Genomic DNA, 25091 nt, shown 5'->3' on the forward strand with positions numbered 1-25091 from the left:
TAGATAAGGATTAAAAAATGTCAGGATTGGGGCCTACCTGATGCAATATTCCAAATTGCAGAGAAAAGAATTGTGATCATTATAATGCCTTTAACAATGTAAAACTGCTTAGACACAGTGAATATGCAGATTGAATGTAATCTGATTGGCCGACAAAAGTATACATACACAATGCACCTTTGCACAGGTGTGGCTTAGCTGGAAGGTACTGTGGCTTAGTGTGGTTTAGAGTGGCTTGTGAATTAGTGTGGCTTGTGGTGGCTGAAGACTTGTAGCTGGATATTGTAAGAGTAGCAGATAGAGAATTGTGAGTATTTTGTATAGTAACTTTTAGAAAGAAATAGCTACAGTGTAAATAGTCAGTGTAGGTTTGCTACCAAAGGAGTCAATATTTTCCTAAGAAACCCTGCCTTCAATTACCTTCAATTACCTTCAAAACAACAGCTCCTGATATCCTGGCCGGAGGGAGGCTGGCTACCTGCTTTGGCTACCTGCTTTGGCTACCTGGGCGGGCTAGCGTCTGCAAAACGCTACTCCAACAAAAAAAAAATACTATTTAATTATTTCCTATTTTAAAAGTAATTAAGGATCATGCTAAGGTACTAGGGAAGGAAGGACACCTCCCCCCCCCCCGGTTAAGTAGTCAATAAATAGTGCAGAAACCTATTACCCCCACTGCCCCCCCCCAATTACTGGCCTGATCCACTTCTACCAATCCCCTCCCCCTTTTGCCAGACTGAGGGCTTGCAACAAAAGTCAAAGATTTTAAAAACCCTCCTTTCAACATGTTAAAAAAACTGGATTTTCCCCTTGAAAATGTTTCACTTCTCACCCAAGAAGGGAGGGTGTCAGAGCAGGACAAGAGGCCCCGGGTGGAAACTAAAGCAGGAGAGAAGCCACCCAGAAGAACTAAGGAGGGATTTCTGGGCAGCCAGAACAGAAGTTCCTCCAGAGGTTGTGGGTGCTGGAAGGTTTCAGGAAGAGGCTGGGCAGCAGGGGTGGGATGGTGCCCGGACCGGGAGGGGGGGGGACAGGCAGTGGGGGTTAGTGAAAATGGAGCCCCACCCCAGCAGGGCACCCAGTCTGCACTGAAAGAGGTTGAGAGGAAGACTCGCCCACAGTGGGGTGGTCAAAATGTTGGTAGCCCTTCCCTGGTGGGCAGCCGTTTGTCTGAAATGGAAGAGGGTCTCCTGCTCAAGCAGAAGACCCCCGGGGCCCCTCCCAACTCTGCTATTGCTTGAACATGTGCTAACTCCAAGCTAACACTCAAAATTTTTGATGTTCAGGCTGATGAAATTTGGTCATAAATATGCACATTTATTTTTAAGTCATCTTCATATTTGCAAACGGTCATCAAAGGTGGCAGCTGCTAAATGAGAACTAGCTGTAACACAAAACTTTTATTCTTTTTAAGGAGGTCGCATTTAATAAGCACTGCAGAACTTCAACCCTTCCCATAAGTGACCCATGCCACTGCGTCCCCCTGTCTCACGCTCTCACAGGACCCGGGCGGTCTCCTTCGCTTTACCTGAAACAGAGTGATCCCTTGGGTCGCTCAGGAGCTTCAGCCTGGCGTGAGGGAAGTTGTACTGGATGGGTTTCCCAATAATCTAGGGAACACAAAATGCAGATTAAAGGTAAGACAGCTCGTTATTTTGCCTGAAAGCATTCGTCTTGCAAACACTACGCCTGGAAATACACCCTGCCTCTTTTTAACACACGCAAGTACAACTATTTGCATTTGCAATTGTACCCAGCACGGGTGCTACCTAGTCAGCTGCCACTGTGTGCAGTAATATTGATCCCACGGAAGGGAGGGTCCCGTTTCATGGCCTGGGCATCAGGGGCGCAGCTGGTGGCTCCGGCTCTTTCATTTTGGCCTTCCGGAGAAAAGCCAAGGACTCACGAACTTTCCAAGCTGCCTCTCTAGAGACGGGCGTCATTTCAGGTGGGCCCTCATCCAAAAGCCCCCTCCCGCCTGGTTCCAAAGTTTTGATGGCTGCCCTGCCTGTAGCCACCTGACTGCATTTTGGGAGCTTGGGCATCTGGCCCTTCGCATTTAGGGCCCTTTGCACCATCCTGTAGCCATGTAACCACAATTTACGGACAGTTTGCCGTAAACCGACATTTACTTCTGGTTTCTGGCAAACAAAGTCCCTAATGAACAATGGCTTTGCTTAATGACTGTGGTGTTCACTCCATGACTACCACAAAAATGGTCACACAATCATGTCGACTAACACAACTTACAACTGCAATTGCCAGGCTCAGTGGTCAGTTCCGGAAGCCATTATTTCTGTTTGCTTAACAACTGCCAAATATTTTAGCCTGGGAAACTGTCGATAGAAACTCAGTCCTACCAAAATTCTTTACTCAAGGACAAAGGCCTACACCTGTGCGGAGAGTGTATCTGGTGTGGAGATTTGCTTGGACCGTGGGATGAGCTTGTGGGGGTGGGGAGGGGTGGGGAACTTTCAACTGGGGGGGGGGGAAATCCAGGGAGCTTTCGGATTCGGGTTTCCCCAGGTCTGCCAACATGAGTTCTCACTCAGAGTTTTATTTCGTTGGGGGTGTTTCCTGGAACCCTGTATCACGTATGCAAACATGGTTGTATCTTTGCACACTCCCCATATGTCCTTGACAAAATAGAATAGATAATTCTGATGATTCCTCACTTATCTAAACCAGAGGAAAGTCTTGCCTTTTTTGGGTCAGAGCTGCGCATTGGAGAAAGCCAGGAGAGAGATGGAGCACAAGAAAAGGGCCCAAAATTGAAACCACTGCATTGAAAGTCCTTTTGATAAAATGCTAATTTCAAATCAATATTTGGATATTTTATGCAATTTGTTGATGCTGCTCATCAAAGAGGTGTTAAGACAGATTTTATTTTTTAAACTTATTTGTTACAGTTCCCACAAAAACATCTGCTCAAGAAAAATAACTAGTATATAAGCCTTGTTTGTAACAGAAACTAACCATTCAGTAGGTCTATTTGTTCATATATAACAACTTCAATTTCCTGAAAATAAGACCCTGCCTTATATTTTTTGAACTTGAAATAAGCACTTGCCCTTATTGCCATGCATTCCAAAGCCCAATTGGGCTTATTATCAGGGGAGGTCTTATTTTGGGGGAAACAGGGTAGCATAGAATTTAGCTCCTTATCTAGAAATTTCAGAATACAGTGGTATCTCTACTTAAGAACTTAATTTGTTCTGTGACTGGGTTCTTAAGTAGAAAAGTTTGTAAGTAGAAGGAATTTTTCCCATAGGAATCAATGTAAAAGCAAATAATACATGCAAACCCACTAGGAAAGAAATAAAAGCTCGGAATTTGGGTGGGAGGAGAAGGAGGAGAAGGAGGAGGAGGAGGACAGTTGCTGCCAAAGGAAGAAGGGGAGGGGAGGGGAATCAAAAAAATCCAAAACTTTAAGGCATTAAAAAAAAAGAGGGACTCTGAGGCTGCCTCCCATACACTGCACCAGAGAGAGAAACCCAGACGGGCGAGAAGGGGGAACCTCCCGCTTCTTTGACTGACAGGTGGCTGCTGCTGCTACCTGCTTCCTCTTCCTTCCCATGCTGAAGGGCTCCCCTCTTCTCTTGCTTGCTCACTTTGTAGCCGGCGCCTTTCCTTCATTGTACAAATCTAATAAATACAAATTGTGGTGACTCCTCGATTTGGCTGAAGCCGAGTTGATCTGGCCAGGGTGAAGCGCCCCCTTTTGCCTTTCTAAGCCCAGACGCTCCGGGAGGCAACCTTGCGCCATGTGTATGAGAGGTAGCACGAGGGAGTCACCACAGTGAAGTGGTTTATTCCCTCTCCAAGCACCCAGAGAAAGGAAAATACACAGTTCGCTCTGGGCTGCCAAAACCTCCTTAAGCGCCACCGAAAGGCTCCTCTGGCAGCCCAGAAAAGCCTGAGATGGCCGGGATTAAAGGGGGAAGGGCAGGAAACTGGCCGGGCCTTCGTGCCCCTCTCAAATTTCCTGGGGAATTTTTCCGGGCTCAGATTCTTAAGTAGAAAATGAAGAGGCAAAAAAGTCTTGAACACCCAGTTCTTATCTAGAAAGGTTCTTAAGTAGAGGCGTTCTTAGGTAGAGGTACCACTGCAGTGAACTTTTAGCAGGAAACTACTAGCAGGAAAGGGCAGACTAGATGGACCCTGAGGTCTTTTTCTGCCGTCAGACTCCTATGTTTCTATGTTTAACAGTTCAGTTGCGTGCTGTGACCAACTGAAGTGATTTATGATTAGTGGAGCATTCATTACCAAGCTCTAAAAAGAACCTGAGGGGCAACAGAAAAGTGGATACGTGGGTGATTCTATTCCAGAATTGCCCCCACAATGCCAGTCCCGACACCCTAATGCATTCCTGCTTCTGATTAAACTGCTTGGGACAGAATTGCATTGCATACATATAATTATTGGCATTATATTATCTATGTATTTTCCAGCAATAGGGGAGGAGAACCATTTCAGGGTCCAATCTGGGCTGTCCACTGGGACCAGAGGTTTGGACTTCTGGTTTTTTGGACTCGAGCCGGAGTGTGAGCCTCAGGGAACTTCTGGGGGCAAGAGGAGAGGGAGGTTCCCTGGGAATGTGGCCTCCAGCACGAGTCCAAAAACTCCGAAGACCAAACCTCCCAGGTTGGGTCCAGCAGTGCGATTTGCCTTTATTTGTGAGAAGCATTTTGTTCTGGTCTTCTTGGGCCATGCACTGGACAGGTCATGTCATGAACAAGAGCAGGTCATGAACAAGAGCTTTCCGCGAAAGGACCGGGGGGTGGAGTTTCCTTGAAATGGACTCTCTCTAGCGACATTCTCGGTGGAAAAGAAAGAGGAGTTCTTACTTGGTCCTGATGCTGGCTCGGGGGTCTCGAGTGGGCTAACTTATCTGGTAGCCTGGTGTCGAAAGCGGGCCCGTTCTCCAGGCGGGGCTCCCGGGGTTTGTCGAACCAATCCGTTTCCTCCCGACGCAGGTGGTAGGCTTGGAAAACCAAGGGGACACAGCACAGACTCTGAGCCGCAGAGGTCGGAAGATGCGCAGTCAACATGCACAAAGCAGCTCATGCCCGGGCATGCACGGCAAGGCTAAAACGGCACACAAAAGACGAAGCGGACACATGTCAATCAGGCGCAAACACAAACGGTGGGCGGTGCCCAATCAAGACTGTTAGAATAACTTTGTCCCTTTGTCCCTGAAACGTTGAACGCTTCCAGATTGGTTTCATCACAGGTGCGCCTCTAAGGGTTTAGGGGCTGCCCTTCACCTGCACTGCCATCAGAGCCCCCAGCATCATGTCAGAATGCAGTAGGATCTGGTTGCATCCGACGTAGCCAGTGGTAGCCGACAGGGAATCCACCTTGGGTGTCGACTCTCAGAGTTCAAGCCTTACTTACCTTCAGGGCTAGTTTTATGGAAATGATGCATTCAGGCCCACAACGGACTTGGTACTATGGAATCCAGAGCAGGTCTTTCGAGACTGAAGGATGCCAAGAGGTGGGTCTGCGTATATAGGTGTGTGTGTGTATGTAACATATGCACACACGAATGTACCATACTTTTGCTGATGATGAAAAGGAAGGGAGACTACTATAGATCTAAGTAGAGGCTACTTAGAGGCTAAGGCCACTGCCTTACAAGGCAGAGCCCCAGATTCAAATCCCAGTAAATGTATGGCTACCTGATTGAGGGCAAATAAGCCTGAAATAGATCTATAGTAGTCTCCCTTCCTTTTCATTATCAGCAAAAATATGTTACACTTATAGATTATAGTTGTTGGCTATAAAAAGCTTATCTGCCTTGAAATATGGCCCCCAGTGGGGTCGAGAGGCAAAAAGAAAGCTATATACTCCTCCCATATACCAGGGGGACTCGAAAAAAATCACACACACACACACACACACACACACACACACACACACACACACAATATATGTGTAGATCTTGACATATTTGGGTTTCTTCCCATGTAGGTTCCAGAGAATCCTGGCTGCAAGCTGTGTTGAAACTTCTTGATTACTGTATTTTTGGAGTATAAGACGCACTGGAATATAAGATGCACCTTAGTTTTTAGGGAGGAAAACAGGGAAAAGAATCTGCTTAGCATGATATCCATCTGGCCAGCGTCCTTACTCTGGTCAGCTTCAGCACATTATTTTCTCCCCTGGTCAAGGGCTTTAAAAAAAGTTTATTCTGAGAGAGTATCAATGAAAGAGCCTGCAAGCCCGTAAGAGCTGGGAAGATTGTTAGCACCTGGAAAGAAACATTCGGAGCAAGTTAGAATAATGAAAAAAACCCCTGCAAAGACTTAGGGCTTGGAAAACATTCTTGGCAGAGAGTAACAGTGAAAGAGCCTTCAGGGTAAGAGCTGGGAAGATCGATAGCACCTAGTTAGGGCTGGGGGGGAGGAAGCTACATTCAGAGTATAAGATGCACCCTAATTATCAACCTCTTTTAGGGAAGAAAAAGCTGCGTCTTTTACCCCTCCAAAATACGGTAGTTGGTGGGGTAACACCTTGAGTAATTGATGCAATTGATGTATGTGCTCAAGGTGTTACCCCACTAACTCACCAGGAGGTTTCAGCACAGCTTGCAGCAGCTGAGCCAGCACTCCACACCCACCCACCAGTATTTATAGAGGGAAGGCAGCTCAGACCTCGCTTTGTTCGCCCAGGCACAAGGACAAAAGCACCAGCCTGAAGATGACGAGTGGGACCTCATCGAAACGTCGCCAGGATTCTCTGAAACATACACGGGAAGAAACATGAATATGCCAAGACCTACATACTTATAGCCATGAAAATCTATGAAAACACACACACACACACACACACGTATGTATATGTATATATGTCAAGAATTGTCCTCAAAATGCGAGTTCCAGATGTATTTATAAATGAAGAGGCCACAGCCATTGCGATCTCCATAATGTTTAAAATTTATTAAAATCTACTAAAATTAACTGAGCTTTCGTTAATCCACCACTAACGTTGTCAGAGTGTTAAAATCCCCATTGAAGACAGTTGACTTTATATAATGCTGCTCCCTTTGCTCTCTGCCCTTGTCGCAGGGCCACACCCTTCTTTCCCTTGGTTGTTGCCAGCAGGTGGGATGGCGGCTCCTTCTTCATCTTTTGCGCATTGCCTCTTCCCCTCCCCCGGGGGTGGAGCAGGGTTTTGGGGCTAGGCGTTTGGTTCATGGAAAATGTCCCATGTTCCCCTTTCACCTGTCATTGCAAACCTTTACAGGGAACATTTTGAAACCAACGCCTTACAGAAATCTGAATCCAAACCCAAACTCTGGCTAAGATATACAGTGGTACCTCTACTTAAGAACTTCATTCGTTCCGTGACCCGGTTCTTAAGTAGTAAGTAGAAGCAATTTTTCCCATAGGAATCAATGTAAAAGCAAATAATGCCTGCAAACCCATTAGGAAAGAAGTAAAAGCTCGGAATTTGGGTGGGAGGAGGAGGAGGAGGAGGAGGAGGAGGAGGAGGAGGAGGAGGAGGAGGAGGAGAGTCGCTGCCCAGAGTGAAGGGAGCGTTTCTTTTCTCTGGGTGATGGCAGAGGTTTATTCCCTCTCCAAGCGCCCAGAGAAAGGAAAATGCTTCATTCACTCTGGGCTGCCAAAGCCTCCTTAAGCGCCACCGAAAGGCTCCTCTGGCAGCCCAGAAAAGCCCGAGATGGCCGGGATTAAAGGGGGAAGGGCAGGGAACCGGCCGGGCTTTTGTGCCGCTCTGAAAAAAATTTTCAGGGGAAATTTTTCCGGACTCGGGTTCTTAAGTGGAAAATGGTTCTTAAGAAGAGGCAAAAAAATCTTGAACACCCGGTTCTTATCTAGAAAAGTTCTTAAGTAGAGGCATTCTTAGGTAGAGGTACCACTGTATAGATGTATAGATGACACTTTTGTAATTTGTATAGATGTATAGATGACACTTTTGTAATTTGGCCAATATGGAAAAGAAAAACTGGACAATTTCCTCACACATCTCAATAGCCTACACCCCAAAATACAATTCACTATGGAAATAGAAGCCAATCACCAACTTCTCTTTCTGGATGCCCCAATCTACAAAAAACACAATGGCAACCTGGGACATACCATCTACCAAAACAAAACACACACCAATCGCTGCTTAAATGAACACTCCTACCACCACACTGCACAGATCATCAAAGGCCTAGCTGACAAAGACCACCTGAAAACTGAATTGAACAAGCTCAAAAACGTATTAATTTCCAACGGACTTGAAAGAAAAACCATTGCAAACCGAATAAAAAAGAGACACCCCCCAAAAACCAAGACAAAGAACAAGATAATGGCACCATCCTCCTCCCTTACATTAAAGGCACCACAGACAAAAGCAGCAACATTTCCCACAAGCATAATATCAAAACATCCTTTGTCACTAACCAGAAAATTGAATAAATAAATACCCAATACCCAAAAGAGAAAATCCAACTTGAAAACCAAGTAATCTATGAAATACCATGCAAAACATGCGCAGCCACATACATTGGACAAACTAATTGAAGAATAAACACACGCATTGCAGAACATAAAAATGCAGTCAAAAAAGAAGAAAAGACTTCCTCCCTTTTCCAGCACATTAAAAAAACAGGAGATGAAATTGACTTCGTACAAACTAAATTAATCTGCAAAACAGAAAACCTGCACAAAAGAGTAATCATGGAAGCCGTAGAAATAGAAGAACACCCCATATGAATAAACGTGATGACACGTCCTGCCTACTGTTCTGTCTGGGTTCCCCCAGACGTCAACACCAACTGGGCGTTTGCCCAGGTCCGCCTGGTGCACCAGTTGCGGCCCTATCTGGACCGGGACTCATTGCTCACAGTCACTCATGCCCTCATCACCTCGAGGTTCGACTACTGTAATGCTCTCTACATGGGGCTACCTTTGAAAAGTGTTCGGAAACTTCAGATCGTGCAGAATGCAGCTGCGAGAGCAGTCATGGGCCTACCCAGGTATGCCCATGTTTCACCATCACTCCGCAGTCTGCATTGGCTGCCGATCAGTTTCCGGTCACAATTCAAAGTGTTGGTTATGACCTTTAAAGCCCTTCATGGCACTGGACCAGAATATCTCCGAGACCGCCTTCTGTCGCACGAATCCCAGCGACCAATTAGGTCCCACAGAGTGGGCCTCCTCCGGGTCCCGTCAACTAAACAATGTCGGTTGGCGGGCCCCAGGGGGAGAGCCTTCTCTGTGGCGGCACCGACTCTCTGGAACCAACTCCCCCCGGAGATCAGAACTGCCCCTACTCTTCCTGCCTTCCGTAAACTCCTCAAAACCCACCTTTGCCGTCAGGCATGGGGAAACTAAACATCTTCCCCTGGGCACGTTGAATTTATATATGGTATGCTTGTGTGTGTGTATGTCAGTATAGGGGTTTTTCTTAAATTTATAATATTTTAATTAATTGGATTATGTATTGGATTGTCTTTTCACTTGTTGTGAGCCGCCCCGAGTTTTCGGAGAGGGGCGGCATACAAATCCAAATAATAAATAAATAAATAAATAAACTAAAAAGCGTAGCCAGACACGCTGGTAAAAAGCAAAGTCATTTTATATCTTTTGAAAAACAAACACAGAGAACAAAAACTGTTCTTACAAACTGGAATGCTGTGAAGCGTCACAGAAGAGTCACGACGGCCAGACAATACAACAGGCTTCTTGCTGGCACACCCACCACTGTAGAGAATAAAACCCACGCCTCCCCCAAGTTTTCAGCCTTCAAGGCCACAAGCCAGGATCAGAGACGCCAAGGATCGAAGCAAGGTCACAGAACTCCCACAAGATAACTCTCCACAATACAGGAAGGGCGGGCCTGCCTTTTCAACCTTTCTGGGGAGAACCACACCCAAACCCAGCTGTTGCCTATTAGGGATGGAAATACCTGGCTAATTGTCCCCTTCGTTGTGCTGCTCTTCTCTGCCTCATATCGATGATGGCTTGTGCGTTCTCATCTAATGATTCCAGGCTACTCGCTGGGGAGAGCTTCCCCCGGGGGTCTCAGGCTGTTCTCCCTCCTCCTCGTCCTGACATTCCTCTTCCCCGTCTGCCTGGGCCTCCTCCTCTTCCTGTTCCTCGTCCTCCCCCTCTGAGCATGGAGCCGGCAGAGTTCCAGCCGTTCCCTGAGGAGCCTCAGACTGAATCACAACACCTACCAGAAATTGGGAAGCCAGCCCTAGCCAAAAAACCACACCACAATCACAGCTCCCCCATGTCAATCATCTAACTAAACGTGATTCCACCCACCAATCAAATCATTAAAACACAGCCACCCAATCTGCCTGCAACGTTTGAACCAGCTCTCCACCCCCCCCCGCTATTTATTTATAAGGAACAAATGGCAGTTGCAAACACACCATAGTCAAAGCAGAAGCACCACAGAGCCCATAACTTCAGCCTGAGGATGATGGTGAATGTGATTTCGGTGAAACGTCACAAAGAGGCTCAAAATATTACAAGGGGGAAAACCCGAACTCACAACAATCTACATACATATACCCATGAAAATCTATGAAAACAAATATGTACAAATGTAGAGAGTGAAGGGCTACCAAATATTTTACGACCACCCTGTGGGCGAGACTTATGCATTTCCTTTCAACATCTTTCAGTGCAAATTGGGTGCTCTGGGGTGGGCTCCATTTTTGCTACCCCTCTGTGCTTCCCCCCCGACAGTAGCCCACCCCTGTAGCCCACCCCTGTAGCCCACCCCTGTATGTATATATGTATGTGTGTATATATGTATATTTGTTTTCGCAGGTTTTCACAGGTCCAGGCATGAAGGTCTTGGCACATTTGGGTTTCTTCCCATGTAAGTTTCAGAGGTCCCACCCGTCGTCTTCAGGCTGGTGCTTCTGTCCTTGTGCTGGGGGGGGGGACAGCACTTCTAGGATTCACACCTGGTCTGCTTGCCTTGCTAGGAAGTGCTTTTATTTATTCATTCATTCGATTTCTTTATGCCTCCCTTCTCCTTCGACTCAGGGCGGCCTTACAACATGTTAAGATAGCACTTTTTAAAAACAGAGCCAGCCTCTTGCCCCCCCCCACCACACACAATCTGGGTCCTCATTTGACCCACCTTGGAAGGATGGAAGGCTGAGTCAACCTGGAGCCGGTGGTGAGATTTGAACCGCTGACCTGCAGATCTACAGTCAGCCTCAGTGGCCTGCAGTACTGTACTCTACCTGCTGCGCCAACCCGGCTCTTTTACCCTGTAAGCCACAGGTTCTCCTCCCTTGTCGGCTGAGCCAGGGAAAGATTACATGTTTTCGTGTCAACAGCTGATTACACACACACACACACACACACACACACACACACACACACACACACACACACACAGAGTATATATATTCGGCTGTCAACACAAAAACATGTAATCTCTCCATGTATCTATACACACATACACACACACATATTTATGTACATAATACATTATGTATGTACACTGCTCAAAAAAAAATAAAGGCAACACTTAAACAACACAATATAACTCCAAGTCAATCCAACTTCTGTGAAATCAAACTGTCCACTTAGGAAGCGACCCTGATGGACAATCAATTTCATTTTGATGTCAGCACATTCAACTTTGTACAGAACAAAATATCCAATGAGAATATTTCATTCATTCAGATCTAGGGTGTGTTATTTGGGTGTCCCCTTTATTTTTTTAGAGCAGTATATGTATGTATGAATTAAATGCATGCATGTGTTCACAGAAACATATATGTAGTTGGAAAATGAACAGTTTTGCCTTGGGCCTTGTAACAATCTTGACCAAATCTTCACTGAGCAGCTCTGTCTTCAGTCAGTCAAAGTGGATATAAGCATAACATTGCCCGTGAAATATTATGTGGCTCCTTTAAGATTTAGAGCAGGTAGATGGAGATTTATTTTTTTTTAAACGCAATCTAAACCTCCATTGATACATGTGCAAAGTTCAGTGTTTGTATTCATTATTTTAAATCTCTAGCTTTCCAAAATAGAAAATATTTTATTCGGTCAACAGAGAAAAACTGAAGGTGACCAATCTACCTGCTGCCTAAGAAATGACAGGTCAAGTTATATGTCTGTAGGTCAATGATATTGATAAACCCCACCCAACCCATCAGTTTCACTCGTAGCGAGGGGATTCCACCTCTATCCATTTACTGTTTCATCTTAAGCGAGAACTCTGCTTGTGCCCACCTTAAAACCGCTGCCGTACTTCCTCACCCCAAGTCTCTGCTAGGCAGCTTTCCCGTGGACCCTTCCTCTCAGCTGCAGGCCCAGCATGGCCACCCCCAAAAGAGAAGGGGGGGCTGATCCACCACCCTCTGCTGGCGGGAGAGGGACCCCGCTGCTTAGAGGAAGGGGGAGGGAAGGAGCAGCCGTTTTCTGTCCCTCCTGGGATCCAGCTCTCCCCGCAAGCGTTGGCCGCCCACCTCTTAGCCTCGGTCACCCAGGGACACGCTAGGGCAGGACGAGTGGGCAAGGGGACACGGCAGCAAGCGAGGCCTGAAGCTCAGCCATCAGGGAGATAATGGTGCAATTGCATTTAATCCGGGTCTTGTATTGATTAAGTTGTTAGAATCAATAATGTTGTCTCTCAACCATAGTGCCCGGAAGACCCCTCCCGCTAAGCCAGTCCTGGGGGGGAGGGAACCCTTTCTGAAAAACCAGCAAAGAAAAATGCACATGCAAACAAAGGTGACATCATGCGCGTCTGCTGATGCACTGGGAAGCCAGCAAGCTGAGAAGGACACGCCTGCAGACTCCAGACACATTTACAGGCACAAACATCTGGAAAGGCACTTTTTTAAAGAAGCCCCCCTATTTCCCAACAGATGCTGAGGCCGGACACATGCGTAACACTGGGGTTTGTGCTGTGAAAGGGGGCAGCCCGAAGCCTGGCTTACCTTCGCTGTCTGACATGGCGTGCTGGAAGTCGTCCATGAAGAAGGCGATGTCTCGATCGTAGCCCCGAGCGCGCGACTCCTCCCTCATGTGCTGCTGGACTTCGGGCAAGGAATGGCTTGAGCCAAACTGGTCCCTGGTGTCTGCAGAGATGGGGGGCAGTGGCCCGGCAGCCGCCCTAGCCATCCCCATGGGCTGCCCCACTGGGCTCAGTGGGCTCTCCTCTTCTGAGTTCTGTGCGACTATTGGGATCCGCCCCCTGCTCTGACTGATGGGCAGGCTGGTAGGCTTGGTTCTGCCGGAAGGAGCCGCGTGGCTGAAGGAAACGTCCAGGGGTTCGGCTTCCTGGGCTTTCAACCTTAAGGAAGAGCTGGAAGAGTCCGGCTTGAGCGACAGGTCGAGCCCATAGACGGAGGACGGCCTTGAAGAGGGTCTGGATCGGGTAGCGCTGGCGGAGTAAGACTTGTCCACCTCATCCTGCAGAGCGGACCTCATACTGACGCTCAGCGCTGCCCCAAGGCTTGTTCCCAGGGAGTGGGACAAGGTGGGAGCCATGTACTTCTGCTGGTCCGAGACGTTCTTCCGAAGGCCAAAGGTCACGTCCTCTTGGAGAAGCTTTGCTTTGGAGGGGATGCTCCCGACGGAAGAGGTGCTGGAAGTCAGGTAGGCCGAATAGTCGAGCTCGAGGTCTCTGCTTTCCTGAATGGGTGAGAATTTGGATAACTTGGGATCCATCAAAGCCTTCTTGTGCTTGGACTGCTTCTGGTAGAGGAGGGCTGCCGGCAGCTGCTTGGCGGCCTGCTTCTCCAGAGTGAGCCTGCCGATGCTGTACCTCTCAGTCTTGGGGAAAGGCCTGTAGCCCGTGTCCGCATGGTAGTAGTGGGAGAGGCCGGCCAAGGGGTCCAGGCCCTCGGTGCCCCTCCGGAACTCCTGCTTGATCTGATGCTTCAGAAGCTTCAGCTCGTAGGGATCCTCCATCGCCTCCTCGTCCGTCTTCATGTAGCTATGCAGCCGGGAAGATGCCTGCAGGGATGAGAGGAAGTCCGGCAGCTCTTGTGCTCTCCGGGCCTCGGGGGTCCGAAGGAGCCTATCGGCTTTGCTGAGGTCCTTTTCATGCAGCCCATAGGCTGAGCTCAGGGTGGACGCCTCTTTGGAGAGGTCCCCCATGTCATCCAGCAGCACATAACCCCGCGTGCTGTGGTGGTCAAGGTCCGTGTAGAAGGAGTCCCCGGAGGTGCTGGAGATAGGGCTGCTGGCCATGCTGCTCCTCTCGTCCAGGCCCAGCCTCAGGTCCAAAGTGCTGTACTTGCTGCCCAGGTGAGCTGCCGAGTAGGCGCTGTCGGAGGACGCAGACGCTATCAGGAGAGATGGGCTGCGGATGACGTCATAGTTTGTGGTTATCTTGGGTTCCATGTACAATGATGTTTGCCTCGCCTTCTGCGGGATCATCACCAGCGGAGAGGAGAGCTGATAGGAAGGTTGCAAAGCTGGTGGGGGCTGAGCCTGGGGAGGGAAGGACACAGGCACCACGGTTTGGGTTTGGTAAGGCGGAACCTGCTGTTGGTATAAAGGCTGCTGGTGCTGGTAATGGGACTGCTGCGTGTAGGGAGTCGGTGCTTGAGTAGGAAGGGCAGGGGAAGAGTATTGGTACTGCGTGTAGGGACTCGTAGGAGTGGCAAAATGAGCTTCCGGTTGTGTCTGGGGGGGTATGAATTGGTCAAATTCCGTTTGGGGTGCAGTCCTGGGTCTTTCCAGGCCATGCTGGGGCTCTGCCCTGGCCGGCCGGGTGCTGCTGACCTCACTGTCGGACATGTAGTCGCGCTCCTCCGCGACCCCTTGCAAGTAGGCTCTCTCCCTCTTCTCCCGCTCCTTGAGCAGGGCTTCCTTGCGGCGGTTGATGCCCATTTCCAGGTACCGGAGCTTTGCGTCTATTTCTTTCTCTTCCTCGTCCAGTTCTGCTTGTTTCTTGCGGAGCTTAGCAGACTCTCTTTCCACCAGGTCCAACTCCCTGTCTATGTCCTGGAGGATTTTAGCCCTGGCCATGGTGTTGCTCCTGCAGATCCTCCGACGCGAAACTGATCCCGCGGTGGAGAAGGCCGCTTGGGTCCCCACCGAAAGGTCCTCGGGAGGCGGGTTGGGCAGCGTCCGCTTGACCTTCTTCTGCAGGCCCGAGGGTGCTGCGGTGGCCGGGGCCTCTTTGGCTGCCTGCACACACAGAAACAGAGAACAGGCTCATTTTGTTTCGGAAACAAGACAGCAGGCCCACACGCTCCCGCGTCGAGTATTTCAAAGTACACCACTCAATTTACTGAGCTCAGCATGAAAGAATGAAGTGTTTATCCTTCTTCTAGATGGTTTCGAAAGTGAATCGATAGAATTCACACAGAAGGGACCCGTCCGTTTCTTTTCCCCACTAAGCAGAACTGAACTGCGTTGCCAGAGGCAATGTCTTTGTCTCGGCAACTGGACAGCCAGCACTACGGAAAGACACTCTGGGGGTCTACTGAACCCTTGGCCTTCCTTGCTGCTGGGAACAAGAAGCTGGACTGGGCCACAGCAGCATCAACGCACGGCCTGACCCCCCACAATCTTTTAGGCCTTCCGTGGGAATGGGAGACGGCTGTGGAAATGGAAGAGGCTGGGGTGCCAGAAAGTCTACAAAACTTTGAGCATATATACTAGACGAGAGAAAGTCAGGAAATATCGGTGAGGAATATGCCTTACCTGTTGCCGGACGGTACCTTCAACTTACACATTCCAGAAACTGTGCCCATTCTGGCTTGTATCTTACACAGAGTTCCCTTCGAAGGTCAGGAATGTTAAACACATACAAAAGGGGGGAAAAACACTAAGCGGAAATAATAGTTTAAAACAATTAAGTGCCTGACATAAGAAAAGGAAAACCGGGCGATAAGTCGTTGACCTCCCTAGACCAGACTATATATGCTGCAAATCGGCCTTGCTTCAAAGGACGTTCACTCAGCAGACTACACAGCTTTTGATTGTTTTGGGCTTTTAATAATTTCTCACGTGTATATTTTTGTGCCTACTGTATTCTATTTTTAGTATTTATGATTTTTAAAAATGCACACAAATTTTTGGGATTAAAAACCTCTTCTGTACGTAGGTTGAGGATTATATTGCCACATTCTGAGAAGTGGGGGTGTGGGGTGGAAATGAATATGTTTAAAACTACATATTAGTTTGGGACAACTGAATCAAATTGATTTGTTTGAAATACAGAATGAATTTGGTCCACATTAGTGCAATAAAACTAATTTCTCAAATACAAATTAGATAGATTCTGACCTCGTTATCTTCTCACTGGGACATACCATTATACAAGAATATAAACTTTCATTGGAAAGTAAGGGTTGTTTCATAGATGTAAATCTTTCTCAATCGTGGCAAGTCCCGTATTCAACTTTCAACATTTGGTTAGGATAAATCACTGGAGATACCTAAGAAATGTATCATCTGCGCCAGAATTTCATTAATAATTTCCCAGAAAATACCATCCAGTCACTCTGGATTGCTAAATGGACAGAAAAATCAAGCAATGTTTATGGCTTCTGTCCTAGCTTGATACACATGCTGCCAATTTTTTTAAAAAAATATTTATCTAAATAAACAAACAAAAAGTAGAGGAGTACAGGCCTCAGCAGCTGCGCAGGGAAGGTTGGAGACCAGATAGAAATGGTTGATCTCTTAAGGAGTGGGGCGCATTCTCCTCTTTCAAGGCCTTCAAGGGGGCCCCCCACTCAAGGAAGCAGAGACCCCTGCATGGATCCCATGACAGATCGCCTCCCACGTGGCCCTGGTCAACCTTCATCAAACCCATGGGGGGGGGAGGCTGAGCTTACAATCTGGACCACCCCCATTCCCCTCCCTCCTTTATGTGGGAGTCACGATTTCCCTCCAGAAATCCAGCCCCCCCCCCCAGGGACTCTGGCCTGGCACCTCCACTGGAGCGGTTGGGAGTGACACTGCCTCCCAGGATACTCCAAGGATACACTTCACACAAGGACTTCCACAGCGCCCCACTTCTGGCCATGGTGACCTTTAGCTCCTAGGATGAACTCGGCTGGACCTGACTCAACATTCTTGGAGAAGCAGAGCACATAAAACCAACAGGGCTGATACTGGGCAAATGGTTTTGGCAACTCATCTTTTCTGCAAATACAGTAGACGTGCTCCATATATTCCATGTGTTTAAGGAACCGTATGTAATATTACAACCTTCTTACTATACACACAGAGGAGAAAAAACTTAGAAAGAAAAAGGCCAGGGTATACACAAGAATGCCCTTGCGATGTGAATACATTTAAGTTTTTTAAAAATAGACCAAATGTACAAAGAAAAATGTTGATAAGTTAATTATGTAAAGAAACAACTACAACTTTAAATATTGCAATTAGATGCTCTCATTCAAGACCATGCCTTTCTCCAGTGAAATGTCAATAGCATATTTCTTGCAGTATAAATTCTGTTTTTAAAGTACCCTTATCCTGGTTTCTAACGTGACAGGCCTTTGTTTCTAAAACTGTCCACCAAACATTCCATCCACTCCAGCCAGTTAACAAAGCAAAGCTCATGGCTGCAACGTATAACATACGTGTCAACAGGGGGAGGGGGGACATGGTCTTACCAGGAAGCTGTCCGCGTACTGGAAATGGGTCCTGGAGAGGAGATCTTCCGCCGTGGGGCTCAGAGGCTTCGGGTCCAGCAAAGAACGCTGGATCCCCTTGGCAGACTCTGGGCTCAGCTGGGCCGCCGCGGGCCCTTCGGCGTGGAGCATGGTCTGGGCGCTGCTCTCTTCAGCCATCCGCTTCTCGTAGGGCACAAAGGCCGACTCCAGGACTGCAGCTGGAGAAACGGGGGAGATGGGGGAGTAGAGGACTTTGGGAGATTTGGGGGCGGAAGGAGCTACCTGGAGGGTGTTTTCAGGGTGAAGGTGGGACGAGTAGCCTATTTCTAGTGGTGTCGGGCGCCTTTTATCTTTCTGAGGGGAGGTGGCTTTATGATACGGGGGACTCTGGGCCTCTGAGTCGGTCTCTGTCTGACACCCCAAACTTCCTCCTTTGAACGTCTTTTCTGGGGCTGAAATGTGTTTGACTATTTCTATCTTCGCATCGAACTGGGCCCTGGCCGATGGGGTCCTGATGCTTCCGATAGGTTCCGTCTGGACCGATATCTCAGCCACGGTCTGTACCGCAATGCTGGAGACCTTGGGAAAGGGCTTGGCCTTGCCCGCTTCCCCGCTCCCTTCGTGTTTCCCCACACGGGCCTTCCTCCTGGCTCTGTTGGCGGGGTCCCATTCCTCTTGGTCCTCGTCATCTGTCTGGACACTCGTGTCAACGCTCTTCTTGCTTCTGCGTCTCCTGTCGGCATAGCCCAAGTCTGCACCGTCCTCGTCGTCGGTTTGGACGCCACTCTCGGCTATCTTTTTAAGACCCCTGGGCTCCCCCCCTTCAGCCCCTTCACCGGGTTCCCCATAAAGGCCGTGCAGCGTTGGTACGGGGCTCTTCTTCTTCAGCTGCTTTTCCTCTCCCGCCTCCAGGACTTTAAGAGCGAGGTCAGGGACAGAACTCAGGGCCCCTGCCGTGGGAAGGTACTGAGCCATGCCCTCTGACTGCACAGCATACCAGCCTTGGCTGTCCGGGATCTCCATGCCCAGGAGAGCAGAGGTCGTGGGGATCCCCTCCTCACCAGGCCAGAACTGGTGGCTGGCAGCGTACTGGCCCTCGAGGAGGACTTGATCCGTGGTCGTTTTTGGGCACACCGTTTCAGAAGGGTCGTAGTTATATTGATACATCTGGTGGATCTTTTGCTCTTCCAAGTGCTGGTGGAGCTGCTGCTGAAGCTGCTGGATTTGTTCGATGTGCAGCTGCTGCTGAGCTAGTGTTTCCTGCCTCATCATGAACTGAGCCTGCCGCTCTTCCTCCTGCTGGTAGAGGAGGTGGTGCTTCATGGAGTGCAGCTCCTCCAGCTTCTTTTGAACCATGAACTGTTCTTGTTCTCTAAACCTCTGAATTTCCTGACGCTCCCACTCCAACTCCTCTGCAAAGCGCTGCTGCTTCAGCTTCTCCAGCTCCAGGAGCTCACGTTCAATGTCCAGATGCTGCTGGTGGTCTTCTTCAGGCTCCAGGAGAACAGCCCCTTCATCGTCAATCCCATCCAGGAAGGCCTCAGAGGCCGTACTGAAGACGGGCAGCGTGGGCTCAGCGGCCATCGCTTCCAGAGGGAGAGCCTGCATTCCTGGGTCAATGGCAGCCACTGAGGGGTCCTGTTCAGAAGCTGCCAGAAACTGCAGCGGCCTTGGGAGCGCCTGGCTCTGCGGCAGGTTGGGCAAGGAAGGCCCTGAATCAGTGGCGTGCAGGGGAGGCAGGTCTCGGGCTGAGGTGCTGAAGATGGAGCCGGGCTGTGTGGTGATGGCGAATGTAGATGGGATCGGAGCTGCCACCGAGGAGTAGACCACCCCGTTGGAGGATCTCAACACACTTCCGTAGGGGGCTCCTAAGGAGGAGGCGATTCTTGCTTGGGAATACTGAGGTGCACTAACGCCAGAAATCACACGCCGGCTCTCTGGATATGGATCAACAATCTTGCTTGAATAATCCACAATTTCACCTGAAATTATAGGGGAGAGTTATAGTCCAGTCCCCCAAAACACCGTCTTTAATGTTGGTGTGGGTTCTGAAAGGCAGTCTACAGAGATGAGTGACAATTGTGAGCAATAAAGCGGGAAGGAGCTGCATGCAAATCTTCAACATTTTATTGGGCAGGACAGGAAGAAAAAAAAGAAAAATTTTGGAGCATGCTGGCACATGCGGGTATCTCTTTCCACAAAACAACGGATGAAAATTGAAAAAAAAAAATACATGGGGAAAATTCAACCAAATTTGCCACGCTGTTGAACATAAAGCCTAATGAAAGGGTTAAAGACAAAAAACAAAATGGGGAAAAAAGCCAAAAATCACCCTGAAATGAGATGAGCAACGTTGTTACTAAGTTTCTGAGTAAAGTCCGCCGTCTTGTCATACTGACCTGTAGTGACTCTGCCAGAAGTCAAGTCTACCGCTAGATCGGCCGCCCCAGCCTGGTACTCGAAGGCGTCCTGCCCTTTGTGCGGATAGAGCCCAGCCTCGGACAAGTTGGTGTCTGACATGGAGGGCTTCATGCCCCCAGTTCCCCGGCAAGCGTAGGACCCGGAGCGGCCGTACTGGTAGTGGTCATCCCTGTAGCCGAAACGATCTTCTGGGAGGGTAGTGGCTGGGGCCTGAGCAGTGCAGCTCCTCCCAAAGGGCAATTTGTAAATCACATCACAACAAACAGCTCTTTTCCCTGCAGTCAAATCTACAGGTTTTTCATCGTCTTCAATTACAGTTGTAAAAAATCCTGAAGCTGTTTCGCCAATGGTCACCATCGTCCTGTAGGACTTTGTAGTGCTCAGGTCAACCGCCCCGCTGTCCACAGCTTTGTGAGCAGGGGAACCAGTGAGGCCATCCTTGGTTACCCCAAGTGGAGGTGCGGTTGCGGGCTTTGTAGCTGCCCAGGCAAGTGCCGATGCCGGCATGCCCAGGGAGAGATTGATGGGCGCATCATCTCTGCCTGAAAAGAGGGCCTGGCTCCCTGTCACTCCAGGACCGAGCTCAAAGGGCTTTGGGGTGGTTAACTGAAGCGGAGTGGCCATTCCATGCCCAAGGTCTGGGAGGCTCTCGACGCTTGCGCTGTAAGTTAGAGTGGACGCACAGGTCTTTACTGAAACGGCATCGGCAACAGGAGCTAAAGAAAGACTGACCATGGACACAGTGCTAAGATTGATGATCCCTGGCTGAACTGTGCTGACCCACTGCCCAAAGGTGTCCCCTGCCATTGCCTGTCTTCTCGCATCTGCGGGAGGGGCAGATAGGTCCATACAGCTGCCTCTTCTATCAATACCGGTCTTAGTCAAGGTACGGAGATCCATGACGTCACCAAAGACACGGGACCTTCCGTTTTCTCTGTATCGAGTTCTCTCGACCACAGGGCTGGTCTCTGCGGGCATCGTTATGGAAACGCTCTCTAGCCTGGCGTTTTTTACCAAAGACGCAGTGTTCCTGGCAATCCCTGTTGTTATTAGTTCTGTGGTGGACTTAGGCACCATGCCAAAAAATGGCTGCACGGTGGCAGGGATAGAAGCATTCAAAGCCTCCGGGATCCTCTTGCTTTGATGTGTTGTGCTTTGCATCCGCACTGCGCGCACAGATGGCATGGACGATGTCTGGCCAGCCTCTGGTGCTTGCTCTTGGAGGGGCAAAGTCGCTGGCCAGCTGCTGACGGCTTGGCTGGTGATGGATTCGGTCGGAGTCCCAGGCTCAGAGGGCAATGTGATGACAACGTAGGTTTCCTGAGCGGGCTTGGACAACCTCGGGGAGGATTTATTGGAATGGGGAGAGGACGGGGAGGTGGGGGAGGCCAATCTGTACTCGGCAGGGGAGACCAGGTTCAGGGTCATGCAGGGGGCTGAGCGCAGGCCTGCTGGCTGGGACTGTGTTTCTGTCACTTTAGGAACAGGTGCCGGTAGCTGAGGAAGGGCTGGTTTAGGGGCAATGGGAGGCTTTATTATTTCAGAAGGTCTGTGTGCGAATACAAGCCCCACTGGAATTAAAGCTGGCTTAGGCGGCACTGGGGGTGGGGCCGGTGTGCACATTTGTGTGAGAGGAGACACACCAGCTTTTACAGCAGAGGTCTCTCCTACCTGGGCAGCACTGAGGGACGGCACCATGGTGGGAACGGTGGTCCCTGCAGTTTTGACTGGTGGCTTCTTTTTAGGATAAATGGCTGGCTTTGGTAGAATGGGTGGCGGAGGGGGAGGTGGGGGAGGGGGAGGAGGGGGGGGAGGGGGAGCATACGGTGGGTAGGGATGAACAAGAGATCTTTCCAAAAACGAATATGTTTGGGAACTAGCAACAGAGGCGGCAGACGTTTCAGGTGCAGATATAACAGAAGAAACAGGGCACAATGGAACTATGCAGATGGATTCTTGGTCAGACACAGCATCTATTGCTGCCACATCAATGGGAACCCTTGAATATTCATCTTCAGAAAGTCTCTTTAGTTCATTCAACTTTGCCGCGTCTCTTCCAGCGTTGCCATCTCCTGCCGAGGCCGCAGGGACAACCCTTGTGGGTTTGGCTTCCACAGAAGTGGATACAAATGAGTCGGTGTCAGGAAAGGCAACTGGACCCTGACTGGCATCCGTCAGACCTCTGGCCGTGGGTGTCCGTTTGGGGGTGAAAGCAAGAGGTTCGTAGTCCTCAATTTGGGAAATGGAAGCCGCCTGTGCCATTGAAACGACCCCTTCTGAATCTGACAGCTCACTGAGAGCCCCTGCCGGATCTCTACCAAGGGAGGCGATGCCCCCTGTCCCAGCCACAGGCGAAGGGGTGCCCGTGGTGTAAATGGACGATGTGGATGATGTGAGGGAACACGCATCCGACGGGAAAAGAGGGGTGGCCGCACTTTCTAAGGCCTCTGGGTCTGTCAACAGGGATGTTTCCTGGGAAATAATTTCTTCCACCTCACGGGCATAATCAGTACAATAATTATCCTCTGTTTCTTCAGTGGTAAAATGCTGGGTAATTTTAACATCTGGAATGGGCAGCACTACAGGGCTCACCGATGTTGTGTCTGAAACTGCTGAAGAAGTGCTTGAAACCAGGGAGTTACTGTCTCCTGCTTCAACAGACAGGCTCCTCTTTGTGATGGAAACTAATTCAGGGGATGACTGAGTAGGGCTGGAGCCCGGGGTCAGCTGTATTCCCTGGCGCTTCATCAGTTCTTCATAAACCACATCTGCATCCAGCAGCTGCTTTTCATCACTCGAAGATGGTGCCCCATTGTCCAGGACGACGATTTCGTGGCTCTCTGGCATGATGTAAGAACTGGAGACAATGTCTTCCTGAGGCATAGCTGAAGGCAAAAGCTCTATCCTATAATAGGTGTCTTGTAAATCAATGGGGCTTTGCATAGGTTCTTCATAGATGTGCTCCGGGGGGGGTTTCTGCTCTTCCTCTTGGCTAAATTCCTCGCACACTTGTTTCGAAATGAGGTTGGACTCCCCACCGTACGCATCCTCTACTAGCGACTCGTAGATATAGTCCTCTATGAGCATGCCGCCATACAGGGGCTCCTTCTCGAACCCCTCTTCCCTTTCACTCTCGCCCGGGAGAGGTTTGGCCAGCTGGGAGGCCTGCAGCATTTCCTCATAGGCCTCCTCTGCGCTTTTCAAAGCCTTCTGACTGTCCCCTGGCTGGGCCATCCCAACGGGCGGCTCTTCCGTGGGAGAGTAGAGCGAGACGACAGCCATTGGCAGCTTATAAACCTTCTGCACTTCTATTATTTTCTCCGGACTGATTTCAAAGGCCTCAGGGTCAGATTCAATACTCGGCGAATATTCGGAGCAAGAAGATCGATGCAGTTCCTCCATTTCTGCCGCCTGGCGCAGTTCCTCCGTTGGGGAAGCATCCTCGATCGGAGAAAGGTTGCTGGGTGGGGTTTTCGGCCGCTCCCTCCTCCTCTGGGCCCTCAGCTCGTCTTTGTCTTTCTTGGACTTCTTGCTGGAGCTCTTCCTTTGCTGCTGTTCCAGTTCGCGCTGCTTCTCCTGCTCCTTCAGCAACTCTTCCTCCTCCCGGAGCTCCTCTTCCTCGGAAGAGTCTTCAATCGTCGGGAGGAGAGGCCCATGGCTCCGATGCCGGGCTTTGCGCTGCTGCTTGCTTTCTCCCCCTATTTTTTTGTGGCTGGGGCTGCTGTCGCTGTCTTCATCGAAGGAAGAAACGGAGGTAGGAGACGTACCTGGGGTGAAGCTGGAGGCATGCAGACTCGAAGACCCTTCTCCCCGAGATCGGTCCTCTGGAGAGTCTGTGAGGCTTTCCATTTCTAATTCTGGCTCTTCGTCAAAGTATAAAGACCTCTTTGGTGTTTCTGATCCTTCAGGAAACCTATTTGTCACTGTACTGTTAAGTTCTATTGTTTTGAAGCGGCGAAGACCCCCTCCGCCGGTGGCACTGGTTTCTTCGCCCTCTTGACTTTTCGTCTCCCTATATTTCGGTTCTGGACTTTCATCAAAAGCCTCGTCCTCATCGTCATCATCATGCCAGGAGTGGCGCCTTCCGGAATCCTCTTCATAGCCTGCGCTACTTTTACGTGACGCCCTCTTATGTTTTCCCGCTGTTCCTTTTTTGATCTTAACTTCTTCCTTCTTTTGAGTTTCATTTGCACTGATTTCTTTCAACTGTTTTCTGATGTATTCTTCATCCTCGGAACCGGAAGCGTCTTCGTCTGCGCTCATTTCCATGATCTGCTTCCGAATGAAATCCTCGTCCTCGCCTGAAGCCGGACTGTCTCCTGCTTTGCCTTCCTCGTCATCATCGCTGCTTGAGGAGCCGGCGCTGGTCTGCCGCCTCCGCCTCCTTCGTGGCACAGGGGAGTTTTCGCTCTCGCTGCTGTCTTCCACAGAGTCGTAGCGAGGCCTCCTGGCGCCCTCTGCCCCCCCTGCTGTCCGCTTGGGCCCTTTCTGGGAGGGCAAAGTTTCCCCACCGCCGCGTTCAGGGCCTCCCCCGTCCTGAATGCCCAGTTTCCTCGAGCCTTCTTCCTCGGAGCCGAGCAGCTCTGAGGCGGGAGGCAAGAGGGCTGCTTCACGAGAGGCCTTGAAGGCCTGCTCAGCGGGAAGGCCGCTGATCCTCCCGGGCTTCTCCTGCGCGAGGCTGGTGACCTGAGCTTCCAGAATCGACAGGACAGTGCTTTCTAGCTTAGCCAGGTCAGAGGGGCTGGCCGGGCTGCCCCCTTGCGAAAGGGACCCCTTTTCAAAGGACTCCTTTGACACGTCCTTCTCGTCCACCTGGATAAGACTTGGGATTTCGCCCAGGGAACTTGAGACGCCGTCTGAGGAATACCCTGTGTCACTCAAGCCTTGAGGGCTTCTGTGCTGCTGAGAGGCCGAGATGTCTGATTTGTCATCTTCTTTTTCCTAAAACATATATAAACATACAGCCACATATTAAGATTTATCTCATCCAGACACGGAGGTTCGCGCTACCCCCACCCCCCTCGCCTCCCGCAAGAGTCTGGAGACTCACTTATGGCGCCAGGCTCCGGGCCATGAGATTCCCCCGGCC

At 49.8% G+C, this 25091-nt stretch overlaps 1 protein-coding gene across 1 annotated transcript in view; it reads right to left on the reverse strand.

The window, feature by feature from the left end:
* Positions 1–25091, reverse strand: part of PCLO (piccolo presynaptic cytomatrix protein) — a 93292-nt gene that overhangs the window by 31169 nt on the left and 37032 nt on the right. Inside the window, exons 6-10 of the mRNA XM_070754676.1 lie at positions 19981–24943; positions 17582–19563; positions 12935–15137; positions 4848–4984; positions 1529–1610 (exon numbers count right to left, since the gene is read on the reverse strand). Of these exons, the coding sequence (XP_070610777.1) occupies positions 1529–1610; positions 4848–4984; positions 12935–15137; positions 17582–19563; positions 19981–24943 (9367 nt within the window). The remainder of the gene's footprint in view (positions 1–1528; positions 1611–4847; positions 4985–12934; positions 15138–17581; positions 19564–19980; positions 24944–25091) is intronic.

The sequence above is a fragment of the Erythrolamprus reginae genome, chromosome 6, assembly GCF_031021105.1.
Source record: "Erythrolamprus reginae isolate rEryReg1 chromosome 6, rEryReg1.hap1, whole genome shotgun sequence".
Taxonomy (NCBI): Eukaryota; Metazoa; Chordata; class Lepidosauria; order Squamata; family Dipsadidae; genus Erythrolamprus; species Erythrolamprus reginae.